This window comes from Vanacampus margaritifer, chromosome 3 (assembly GCF_051991255.1).
Source record: "Vanacampus margaritifer isolate UIUO_Vmar chromosome 3, RoL_Vmar_1.0, whole genome shotgun sequence".
Classification (NCBI taxonomy): Eukaryota; Metazoa; Chordata; class Actinopteri; order Syngnathiformes; family Syngnathidae; genus Vanacampus; species Vanacampus margaritifer.
In genome coordinates, this window is record NC_135434.1 from 18416131 (window position 1) to 18428858 (window position 12728).

Below are 12728 nucleotides of genomic sequence, written 5' to 3' on the forward strand. Positions count from 1 at the left end.
GACAGTTAAAATTTCCTGTTCACTTTGTTCATCAGTAAACCCTATCTTGAATTTGAAAAAAAGTATATTGTCGCTGTCCTGTGAAAAACATTTATGTCCATTTTTTACATTTTACGTTTATGGAATGACACTGAATATGCAGACATCCCAAAAATTTAAAATAAAATAAATAAATACATACATTTGGCATAAGTGTTTTTCACAGGACCGTGATGACGATTTTCAATAATGAGGAGTTTGGTGAATGTGCATAGGAAACTGTTGGGAGTTCAGTACATCCAACAAGGTTAAGAACCACTGCTCTAAATTATTATTACAGCATGCAAATGTCTGTGCTTTCTATTAATAGGCTGAGGACAAAAAAGACAGTGATGATGAGAAGTCTGAGCGTAACAGGCCATGGTGGAAGAAACGTTTCGTGTCAGCTATCCCGAAAGGTAACAAAATGGTCTCCTTTTCCTTTCAAAGTAATATTTGTTTGCAGGGCTCCTTCATTTCTCGTTTCATGAAAAAACTTTTCTTTAATCACAAGTGACATAAAATCTCACACTTTAAAGAGCAGCACGAAAAGCCATTTATAACATGAGAAAGAATGATGTATGTTCTATACTGCCGATGTTCCAGTTGGAAAATGATGCGTTTTGTTTGTCAGAGTTACTTTGCACACACGTCCAGTCCCTTTTCACTCACGTCTCACTAGCTGTAGATTTATATAGAGTGTTCGAAGCTAATCACTCATCAGAGGAGCGTTCGCTGTGTTGATTGTATGGCCGCTAGCCCTCCCAGCTGTGCTGTCATCTAGCAGCTAATGGTCATTAGATGGACCTCTCTGTCATCACCACTGATAGATGGCACATCTCTTGTTGCAGTTCTACTCTACCACCATATCTCATGCATCTGTCTGGGGAATAATGAGCTGCGCCCACACAGAGTGACTGCACATTACTCTTTGAGATAATTGTGTTTCTTAAGTAAACATTAAATTGATATTCATAAAATGGGTGACACATGGTAAAGTTGGGAGCCGTTGGAGCCTGAACCACCAGTCTGCTGCCAACCTGTGCAGAGTGCAATGTGTTTGTTCTGCTGCTCTGCCTGGCAACATGGTTGGTTGTCCTGCAGAGTGGCAGCAACCCTGTCTGTTGTGTCCCTCACAGTGCTGTATTGGACGGCTGAGAGTGACGTCCCAGGTAACGCTGTCGCCATTGAGCTAGCTTTACTGCTGGGGCTGCGCGCCGTGCTGCATAGTAGATGTTGCCCTTTAGAGTTGTTGATGTCACATGGTGCATTTTCAATACCCACTGCCCTCATCCATGCATCTTGTACCTTACATGTTCCATGGCATTATGTTGCAACCTTACTTGTGTTGACAATACAGAATATCAGCATTTATATTACACTTTTGTCCAGTGTTTCCTATGTGTCTCATCAAATGTTAGACTCTGCACCTCAATTGTTTGTCCTGTTTTCACCATTTGTGTTAATAGGATAAGCCCCCAATAGACATTTCGACTTCATAGACCTAATTACCCATAATGAGTTTCAATGGACTTTAATGATATTCTGGTGGTTTATTCACAATTTTAATTATAATTTTTTTTTTTTTGTGTGTGCTTCTTTTGGTAATTTAACTGGAATGAGATTTTTCATCAGTTGACGACCTCAGCCTTTGTGCATTTAATAGATGGCTAATAAGTTGTACACGGTCAGCCTATCATGCAGTCATATCAAAATCTTTCACACCATACAAATCAAACAATCATGTTCTTCACAGCTCCTATAGCTGCATTTCGGAAACGAGACAAGCATGAGAAAGATGATATTGCCCCGGAGCGAATCCCACAAGGTTTGTTAATCAAATTTCCAATTGGATGAATCAAATCCACTTTGAGTTTAATTGTAATGAGTTTTTTTTTGTCTGTGTGTGTGTGTTGGTTGATTCATCAGATGACCCCTTGCCCAGACAAAGCTCCCAAGTCCAGGCAGCAGAAGACATCTTGGACAAGTACCGAAATATAAAGCGGACCAGCCCGAGTGATGGTGCCACAGCGGGAGCGGCTTATGAGGGTGCCGGAGGTCAGAATTGACACCATTTGGGTTTACAGGATTCATTCAAATGATGAAAACATTTCAATCACTTGCCTAGTTTTTCTCTAGTATTTGAGTGAAAATTGAATTACAGTAGGTAAACTTTCACCATCTGATATGATTAACAACTTTGCTTTTTTGTAAATGTAGCAAAAATACTGTAATACAATTAGAACCAGCGGTAAGATACAGTGCAGTTTGATACAAATGCAAACCCTCAAACTTAACAATATTGTCTTTGCTGCACACTTAGAAGAATGTTCTGTGTTTTACCACAGATGGCCTTGCTGTAAAACTCAGTACATCAACATTACAAAATACTATTCAACTCACCTGGTTTCTCTGTGGTGTGTACACAGGAGCTGTTTCTAGTTTTGTACTTATTTGTACTTATTTGTACTCTAATTTCCGCACCTTGAATGACAGCCTAGAAAGTTTATATTGTAAAATAGTCAAGTTAGACTAATTCATTTTTTGGGTTAGTTATTGAAACTTAATTAGATGAACTGAAATATATTGCTATTATAGTTATTTCTGGACTATACGGCACACCTGACTATAAGCCGCACTACTTTCTTTTCCATAATAAGGGCCCAAATTGTCTCGTTCTCGTTCTCTCTCCTACTGTATTTGGGCTCACTTGGTTTGTTTTGCTCTGCCTGATGCTCTTGCGCTTCCTTTATAGTGCGCCCCATTGTTATCTGATGGATAAGCCACACCTTTGTATTAGCCGCAGGGTCGAATGCAAGTGAAAAAAGTAGCGGTTTATAGTCCAGAAATTACTGTAATAATCTGTAAACATGGCACCTATAGTAGAGGTCTTGCTCATTGTTTTTTTTTTTTAATTGTTTTTATTTTGACGTTAAAAAAAGGACAGAGGAAGAAAAGAAAGTACAAACTAATTAACAAGAATATAAACTTAACTTTCCAAAGCCATCTCCTATCAAATACTTCCCAGCTCCAATGAAAATAAGAAACATAAAGGAGAACACCTACTGTATATAATTTAAACATTTGTACATTCCTATTTCAACAATTGTTCTCTTTTTTTCAATAAAAAACAAACCAAAACAAACAAAAAACACAACAAAAATCACAGAATCTGACAAACAGTCTTAACCAAAGACTATCTAGACAAGAGAAATGCAATTCATCACAACACAAAAACAAACATAACCAGCAAACACCCAAAAAAGAGGTCTTCCTTCATTGTACCATTAACACAATTAACATCTACATTTTTTTGGGTAATCTTAAGAATTTGGTCAGCTCTCCTCAAACCTGTTAACAGTCCAATTTTATTTTATTTTGACAGATATGTGTGTTGAGGAAAGTGTTCATGACTCTCCTAGAGAAGATGCTCTGCAGAACATTTCTAATGATGACCTCCCGGATTCAGCCAGTCAGACAGCCCAGCAGCATGGCTCAAAGTTCTCCTTTAGGTATGACATTCAAAATTCAGCATATACACTACTGTTATCCATACTTAAAAAAAAAAAAAGGAAAAAAAAGTGATAATACATTATTGACTGTTAACTGATTGTTATTGACTTCCAGCGATGCCAAGAAAAAGTTGCGGTTGGCATTGTGTTCTGCAGACTCGGTGGCTCTGCCTATTCTGACCTCTACAACTACGAGAAATGGGTTGCCTGACCACATGGACCCTGAAGGTATTAAATCGCAGAACAAATCCAACATGCTTGCAGTTTCCATTAGGGTGCATGAAAATCTACATAAGAACTTGTGCATTAAGAACGGTGCAATAATAAATTGATACAGATTAGAAATCTAATAGATTTTTGTACAAAAAAAGGGCTCCGCTGTCTCATAAAAGAACAATAGTTGATAGAATGAATTGACACTCTGAAATGGTTAACTGTAAAACCACACGACTCCAGAGTTGTCAGAGGCGACAGTGTGGTCAGATTACAAACTTGGATGTTGCATACCTTTGCTGCATTTCTAATGATTCCCTCTTCCCTCCCAGACAATGAGATCGTGTGCTTCCTAAAGGTCCAGTTAGCAGAGGCCATCAACCTCCAGGACAAAAACCAGATGGCCCAGATCCAGGAGACCACGCGTTGCGTCAGCCGTTTCGACCCCCGCACCTGTAGGAAGTTGCTCGCTACCATTGCGGAGGATTACAGGTAACCGTCAAGAGTTAAGCGTCATGCAAATGGTAATTAAACAAAGTCCTCTGATTGTCTCCTGTAGAAAGCGAGCTCCATACATAGCCTATTTAACGAGATGCCGCCAGGGCCTGCAGACCTCCCAGGCCCACCTGGAAAGGCTCCTCCAGAGAGTTCTGAGAGACAAGGAGGTAGCCAACCGCTATTTTACCACAGTGTGCGTTCGCCTCCTTCTTGAACACATGGAGTCCAGGATGCTTGACTTCATCAAGGGTACCTCTTGAGTTTATCTATAATAGTTTGTAAAAAAAAGAAAATAACGTTTTATCTTGCCATAATTGACAAGATTCATAAAAACTCTGCGAAAGAATTAGTAGCAACTAGTACCTCTGCTCCCCCCTCGCCCCCTCCCTCTCAGCATTCCAAGTGTGCACAGCAGCAGATGACAAGACTGCAGCGGTGGAGGATTTTCTGCGCTACTTGTACGGCGCCATGGCCCGTGATGCCATTTGGCAGTATGCGAGTGAGGACCAGCTGCAGGATGCCCAGATGGCCATCGAGCGCAGCGTTATGAACCGCATCTTCAAGCTGGCCTTTTACCCCAACCAGGATGGAGACATTCTCAGAGATCAGTTAGTAATTGCACTTTCTACAGTGACATGATGCCGTACAGCGTTATCACTCTGGCTTTTTCTATCTCTGTGGATTCTGAGGGGAAATAATTTCTGCTAATACTGTTGTGCATAAAAATATTTCATGAATATTATTATTCTGCCACTTGATTTAGCTGCAAATTAACTGTGTTAAAAAAAATGTCAGGCATTCAAACAGATGAACTAAGTTTAACAACCCAAACACTTCACAATTCCAGAATAAGGATTTCAAAATCAAAGTGTGTGATGCTCACAGACCTATGGAATTTACAATTGCAAGAAAAAAATAAGTGAACCCTTTATAATTAACTTGTTTTCTGCTGGAATTGGTCATAAAATGTGATGTGATCGTCACTGTAGTCACGACAATAAACAGTCTAGATAAACTAACAGATAAACTAATATAGCACCTCCCAATGATATACACTCCTCAGGAGTGGCCATCCTGTAAAGATGACGCAGAATCGTCCATGATGTGAAAATAATCTTACTGTTAGCTAAAGACTTACTGAAGTCTCTGGCACAAGCTTACACTACATCTCTGTTGACAAATCTACAATAAGACATTAACCAGAATGGATGTTAATGGATGACTCCACAGAAGAAGGTCTGGCTGACCAAAAGTTTTGAAGTTTGTAAAATAGAGCCTGAATGTTCCACAGTGCTACTGGCAAAATATTGCGACGACAGATTAAACCAGAGTTGAGTTGTTTCGTTGGTGCATACAACACCAATACCACCATCAAAACTGCGTCCCAACTGGGACATATGGATACTTTGGGGATGCTTTGCTACTTAGGACAAGCACTTACTCAGCTTGCTATGCTTCGCATACGTTTTTCACACTGCATTTTGACTTTTACATGTTTTAATGTCAAAACATGTTGTCATAGTGTGCTATTTTAAGCAGACTGTGTTTGTCTATTGTTGTGACTTAGAATATGACATGTTCTGGTATTATTCTATGAAGAAGTCCAGGCAATTAAATAAAAGGTAAATGCATAAATAAAAGGGGTCACATTTTTCCAGCAAATGTAAGCATTGTATCTACAGTATATACCACCGCATCTCTGTGACAGCATTCTCACACAACTTTCCAGAGAAATGTAATTTGTAGTTTAAAATTATATCAACATGTGCCTAGTTGTTGAAAATTCGGTTATATTTTTAACCACTGGTTGAGTAGATTACCACAGTAACCACAGTTAACTTTAACGGCACAGTTATCTTGTTCAAAACTCTGTTAACTTGATGTTAAAGTTAACGTACCTAAAGACCGCCGCTAACTTTTTAACAGTTGCTGTGTCCGAATATTGTCCGAATGTGCATCCTACTCCCTATATATAGTGCCCTACTGAGGGGTCACATTTTGTAATGGCGTCTAAAAAACGCGCACTAAAAATTACCCACAATGCACTCTAAAAAGTAGTGAACATCAATGTTCACTCAACCGAGTTGATACCACAATGCATTGCGAGTATGAAAAAAACATGGTGCGGGAGAATCAAAGCAACGCATTAATATATGCTATGGAAATAATGAATGCGTTTTAGTAGAACATATATACAACACAAGAACTAAAGTACAGTTTAAAAAAATGTCATTCACAATAGTCGGCGATTTACGCGCTGGTGCGTCGAAACAGTTACGGTGGTCACGTGATATTTGACGAGGAGAAAGTAGTGAGCTGGCTGTCCGAATCGCCAAACAGAATAAGGGCACTACATATTAAGCCACTATATAGTGCGCGGCTATGTAGTGAATGAGGGGTTTCGGGACGAGGGTGGACATTCGGACACAGACAGTTTATTTAACTCCCAAGATGGTAAATTGAAATAAATCTTTCATCCATATTTTTAGTATAGTTGAGAAAATTACATATTTTATAGATTTATTCAATTTAAAAGATTTATTCAATGTGGACGATTGAACATCCTTTCAAAATGAAGATAAAACAGATATTGGAAATAGGTAAACATTGCCTCTGTATGAAGCACCCATAAAATGTCTATTTTCTTTGTTCACGGTAACTTGAATAACTGTCTAAAATTTGATTACATTAGATATAATAATATAGCCAAAAGAATGAGCTTGTGGGTTAATTCAGAATAGTTTATTATGTTCCACTCGGGATTGTTTGGCTATCTGTTTTTTTTTTTTTTTTTGCAAAACCAGAAGTAAACAATGAATTGTGGGATAAATTGGTGCTTTAACGGTCGGTTAGCTAACCAAGGGTTAAGAATTTAACCAGCGGCTGGGGGTTAACCAGTGATTAAGATAACCAAGAACTGAACAACCGGGCACTGGTGAATTTTGCAAAACAAGTGGCTACATGGTTGTGTTTTAAAGACAGAATTTTCTCCGTCCCCACAGGGTTTTGCATGAACATATCCAGCGGCTGTCCAAAGTTGTGACTGCTAATCATAAAGCACTTCAAATCCCAGAGGTAGGAAGTCTTTTAACTCATTCACTGCCATTAACGGCTATAAACGTAAAAAAAATAATTTTAACTATTTCTGTTTAACTTAGTTTTTTTCACAATATGAAAACCTAGAATTTTTTTATTGTACATTTAAAACAGATATAAAATTTGTGATTAATCGTGAGTTAACTTGTGAAGTCATGTGATTAATTACAAGTAAAAATTTTAATCGCCTGACGCCCAAAATTTTTAATAATCTTGTCTTTTCTTTTTCCTTTTTTTTATTCATTCACTGTCATTGTCGGCTATAAACGTGAAAAAATCATTTTAACTATTTCTATTTTTTTCCCACTTTTGTTAACAAGAGTATGAAAACCTTGATTTTTTTATTGTACATTTAGAACAGATACATTTGTGATTAATTGTGAGTTAACTAGGGAAGTCATGCAATAGATTAAAAAAAATGATCGCCTGTCGCCACTAATTTTGAATAAAAATGTTTTCATGAATTTATAGCAGTGAATGAGAACTGTTTAGTATGTCTTTGTAACTTCAAATAATTAATTAATTACTGACTATAAAATGACTGTATGAATAAAAGATACAGCCACATTGGTAATCATTTTTATCCACTTTTATAACAATAGTATGAAAACCTATAATTTTTCATTGTACATTTAGAACAGATGTAAAATTTGTAATTAATCGTGAGTTAACTAGTGAAGTAATGCGATTAATTACAAGTAAAAATTTGAATCGCCTGACGCTCCCAATTTTTTAATAATATTTTCTTTTTTTATAATTTATGGCAGAGAATGAGTTAATGACTATTTTCCCTTTTACTTGATCAGCTGCTTATGTGTGTGTTTCTTGGTTGCAGGTTTACTTGAAGGAGGCTCCCTGGCCGTCCGCACAGTCTGAGATCAAGACCATCAATGCCTACAAGACACCCAGAGACAAAGTCCAGTGTATCCTGCGCATGTGTTCCACCATCATGAACCTCCTCAGTCTGGCAAACGAAGACTCTGTCCCCGGAGCTGACGACTTTGTTCCTGTGCTTGTCTTTGTCCTCATCAGGGTGAGTCTTCATGTTGTCCTCCTTGTTCGTCTTTGTCCTTCCTTTTAACTCACGCACTTGTTATCACCGTGTTTTTGAAACATCAACACCACCCAAAATATTTCATCCTTCATTCCATATGTGCATTTGTAACCTGAACAGTGTAGCGTGAGATTTTTTTTTTCACAATCTAATGTCGGCCCATCCCTGCGTCTCCTCCCCTCCAGGCAAACCCGCCTTGCCTGCTGTCCACCGTTCAGTACATCAATAATTTCTACGCCAGCCGGCTGAGTGGGGAGGAGTGCTATTGGTGGATGCAGTTCACCGCGGCGGTGGAATTCATTAAGACCATCGACGATCGCAAGTGAAGCAGAACAGCCACCTGTATGGGCAGACTGTGGGGGAAGGAGCCGGGAGACTGGGAACCTTCCCAACCAACTGCTCCCTCTGCACGGCTTTTCGAAGCTGGCCCTCAGCCTGCTCCTCGTGTGTATAGCTTGTACATAGCTACAGACGCTCAAAGATGACAGAAATATATATTACTGTTCGTATGTGGATAAATCCAGGTTTTAGCCGTGTTGGGAAAACGGCTACGGGGAAAATTTGCAACATGTTAACCTTGAACTTGATTTGTTTTTTTCTTTTTATCTTTTTTGTTTTTTTGTCTCTTAAGTCATGTTTCACTTTTTGGGTGTATGTATTAGGACTTTTATATCCAAGCAGCTACACAAATTCAACCGAAATGATAAAACTCTTCAACCCTAAATGATAAACTTATTTAAAGGGACCAGAATTAGTTTGTGTGATTGTCTCATTTTATTGCCCCTAGAGTGAGAGGAAAATAGTTTGGATTATTGTATATTAGAAGTCAACAGGCGACTCTTACCATTGTGAATTCCCATTTACCTACCACTATTCGGTTAGTGAGTCAAATTATATGGCAGCTTATTCAAGGGCACTTTCAACCCGAATGTGTGTCAATGTGATAATTTGGACACAAGCACCCACATATTTATTCTCTACTTGTATGTAATGCTTGAACTCACTGTTTAAAACATGCATATCGTGCCCATGTTGGAGGCAAGGAATGCTATCCTGATCAAAGTGAGGAAGGCCTTGGGAATGCTGGGCGATGAGGACAAACAGGGTCGGCTTGTGCACACCTAGTAAAGATACTGTATATTGAAAATAGTGCCTTTATGCGGGGCGCCCTGTACAGTTTACGATGAAATTTCTGCATAGATGACATGCCCCCATACCAGCGCGCGTGCACGCACGCACACACGCATGAATGCACGCTCTTCACTGGGCCAACTGCATTCAACACGTCTTTCACATGTTACTGATTGCCAAGACTCCGTCACTTTAATGCACTTGAATTGGAACAAATGTCCCTCTTTGCTGGCAGCACTGTTATCTGTCTGCTTACACTGACTGCTGCATCGGTGAATTACACAACGAGATCGCTTGTCTAGGGGTTCGAATTGCATTTGGGGCGTTAAGCTTTTTCTTAATTTAAGTGAAAGCAATTTTATTTCTCATCTACAGTATGCCTGAGAAGTAACGTTATCGCCAGATTGGAACTCAGCTCTCTACCTCCTCTTGCATTCAAGAAAGGGACAGGCATTTGTGCACTTATTTATTTTCCTGTTTGGCTACGTTTTTGTGCACTGATGTGCCATGTGTAATTATACTTTTGCTAAGCCATTACTTGACCTATAGTTAATGAGCTGACAGCACAATACACATTAGATAGAGAGAGCAAATAATTAACACTGTTCACTTGCCTTTCAGTTCATGCTCTGTGCCGTTTGTGTTTTTTTGTCTAGTGGGTATGTGAGAGGAGGTTGGGGGGCGATTGGTTGAACTGCTGGCCCCTCTTGCATGAAGACACTGAGTGGTCTGCACATTTTTATTCGTTATAGAGTCACTACTTGCAACAGGCCAGTAGGTGACCTTGCCAGAGGATGCGGAAACACTTTACTTTGAGTAAATGATTTATTTTGCACAAAACATGTATGTTCCCTTCAATAAATTGGCAGGGAGTAGTCCATTTTGAGACCTGAGTGTTACTTTCAGTGTGAACTTAAGAGTTTCAGTTTACAATAGTTCATGAACCTTACATACACCAGTCTGTAATCAATTCCAGAAGAACCACCCACTGGAAAATCAACTTATAGGTTGCATCTTTACTAATTGCGTTTATGGGGAACACACACTGCACAAATCTACAAAGCAGCTATTGTATAAATGACCCAAATTCCGTATCAAAATATATATTTAAAAACAAAAACTCCCCAACCATATTTTTAAGTCATGTTCCTTCAAGCTTTATTGCTCTGCTTCCTGTGCAATAGTGCCGAATGGCTGAGCAGAGAAAAAAAAAAAACACCTTGCATCTAATTTTAAACGTTGCTCAACTATGCCGTGCAGGGACCGTCGGTTTGTCTTTACTGTGATTAATGATGTAATTCTTTAGAAACAATAAAAGAACATGGTGTTTTCCCCTTATACTGTGTGACGCATTTCTTCTGTCACGTGTCAATCACACCTACTATTAATGCACATTAGTGTTGTTTTATTCAGTGGCTAGGACAGTTGTTTGTACATCTGGACTGCGCTTCACACAATAGAATAGATGGCAGGGAAATTATGCATGGAATATAATTGTTAGTGGGTGCAGTAGAGCAGCGGCATCCAATCTAGCGGCCACAAATAGCAACCCCTCTACAAACATTTCATTACTGCTGACAAGTGTTCAGCAAATTGTAATTGGAGATATCCCCTCATTTTAAGCCCTCCTTACTTCACCGATTGCCTTCCCTAATATTCCATCTTTTTTTTTTTCCATCATAAACTTCTTTGCGGGGTGTTATCTATCCCCTGATGATATCTGGCAATTGCTAATTTAAATTCAAATTTTGGGGGTGGAAGTTAATTAGTTGCACAGACCAGTGGCTAGATTTGGAGATTTGATCTTTTTGACTGAAGCTGTTCAAGGATACAAAAAGGCCTGCTGTTTTGTCTCAGAATAAGCAATAGATTACACCATAAGTTTGAGAGCTAGTAGTTGAGTTAAATAGTCCTCAAACGCAGCAAGTCTAGTTTGTTTTAGAGGTATTGCACATTCAAGAAGATGGCCTTTTTTTTTTAGGCAAGGAAATAAGGTACATGATATTAGTAATGTTATATTCTTCTTTCTGATATTAGATTTAACGAGGTGTAAATGTAAGGCAAAATTAAAAATATATATTTTTAGGTAAAGTTCTGTAATGGTAAACAAAACATATTAACCACACCCAACATTGTGCTTTCTTCGTCAGGCAGCACAAGACTAGTTAGGGAGTCGCATTAGCTATAAACACATTATCGACTTTTACTTTACATTCCAACTCATCCAAAAGCAGTGAAGAGAAGGAAAAGCTGAATTATGATTTGTGCCTGCTATTCCACTTGGAGCCTGCAGATGGCAGACACACCATTCACCAGCACGGTCGAGTTGAACTTGGAGCAGCTCAAGACAAAGAACAACACCGTTCACGACTACGTGACATTTTGGGGATTTGGCTGTCGGCAAAAAAAAAAAAAATATATATATATATATATATATATTTTCTATTGTGGACATACATTATTATTATTATTATTATTATTATTATTATTATTATTATTATTATTATTATACTACAGTGCGGTTGGTAGTAGAACTGCGTGAATGAGTTGTGGTGAAAAGGGGAAAAAGGGCAAACCATATAAAATAAAATGTAAATCACAAGTTCACAGTGTAAACGTGCTTTATACAAGGCACAAAAGCAAGTGTAATAGTAGTAGTTGTACTGAGGGAGGGATGATGGATGGAAATGCAAACATAAAATACAAATTACAATATAAATTACAAATTAAAATGTGATAACATAAAAAAAGCTTTGCGTAAGGTGTTAAAGCAAGTGAAATATGTTATTATCAGTGTAGTTGCAACTAAATGAAAATTGAGGGTGAGACAAACAGAATACAATAAAGTAAAAAAATGTTTATTGACAGTGTAAAAGTGCTTTGACTTAAGTGCAAAAGCAAATCAAGTAGTAGTATTAGCAGTAGTAATAGAAAGAACTACCTGAATGAACGAATGGCGATAGTGAAGACAAGACGTATAGAATAAAATAAAAATTAAAATACACATTACAAGGTGAAAGTGCAAAAGTGCTTTGAGTAAGGTACAAAACCAAGTTAAGTAGTAATAGTATAACCTGAATGAATGATGAAGTAAAGTTAAACAGTGTAAAGTAAAAGAAAGAAAGAAAGAAAGAAAGGAAAGAAATTACAAAATATAAAATGACCGTGTAATGCTGCTTTGAATAAGCTCCAAAATCAAGTGAAAT

The 12728-nt window shown here is 38.2% G+C and overlaps 1 protein-coding gene across 9 annotated transcripts in view; it reads left to right on the top strand.

The window, feature by feature from the left end:
• Positions 1–10860, top strand: part of gapvd1 (GTPase activating protein and VPS9 domains 1) — a 32730-nt gene extending 21870 nt beyond the window's left edge. For 7 of the 9 annotated variants that reach the window (XM_077561650.1, XM_077561648.1, XM_077561655.1 and 4 more), the window contains 12 exons: positions 350–437; positions 1158–1190; positions 1775–1846; positions 1948–2076; positions 3404–3530; positions 3646–3758; positions 4076–4235; positions 4303–4490; positions 4636–4849; positions 7244–7316; positions 8173–8370; positions 8577–10860. In XM_077561650.1, coding sequence (XP_077417776.1) covers positions 350–437; positions 1158–1190; positions 1775–1846; positions 1948–2076; positions 3404–3530; positions 3646–3758; positions 4076–4235; positions 4303–4490; positions 4636–4849; positions 7244–7316; positions 8173–8370; positions 8577–8717 — 1536 coding nt within the window. In that variant the 3' untranslated portion in view covers positions 8718–10860. The remainder of the gene's footprint in view (positions 1–349; positions 438–1157; positions 1191–1774; positions 1847–1947; positions 2077–3403; positions 3531–3645; positions 3759–4075; positions 4236–4302; positions 4491–4635; positions 4850–7243; positions 7317–8172; positions 8371–8576) is intronic. The other 2 variants (XM_077561652.1, XM_077561656.1) reach the window with 1 other exon arrangement.
• The last annotated feature ends 1868 nt before the right edge of the window (positions 10861–12728 follow it).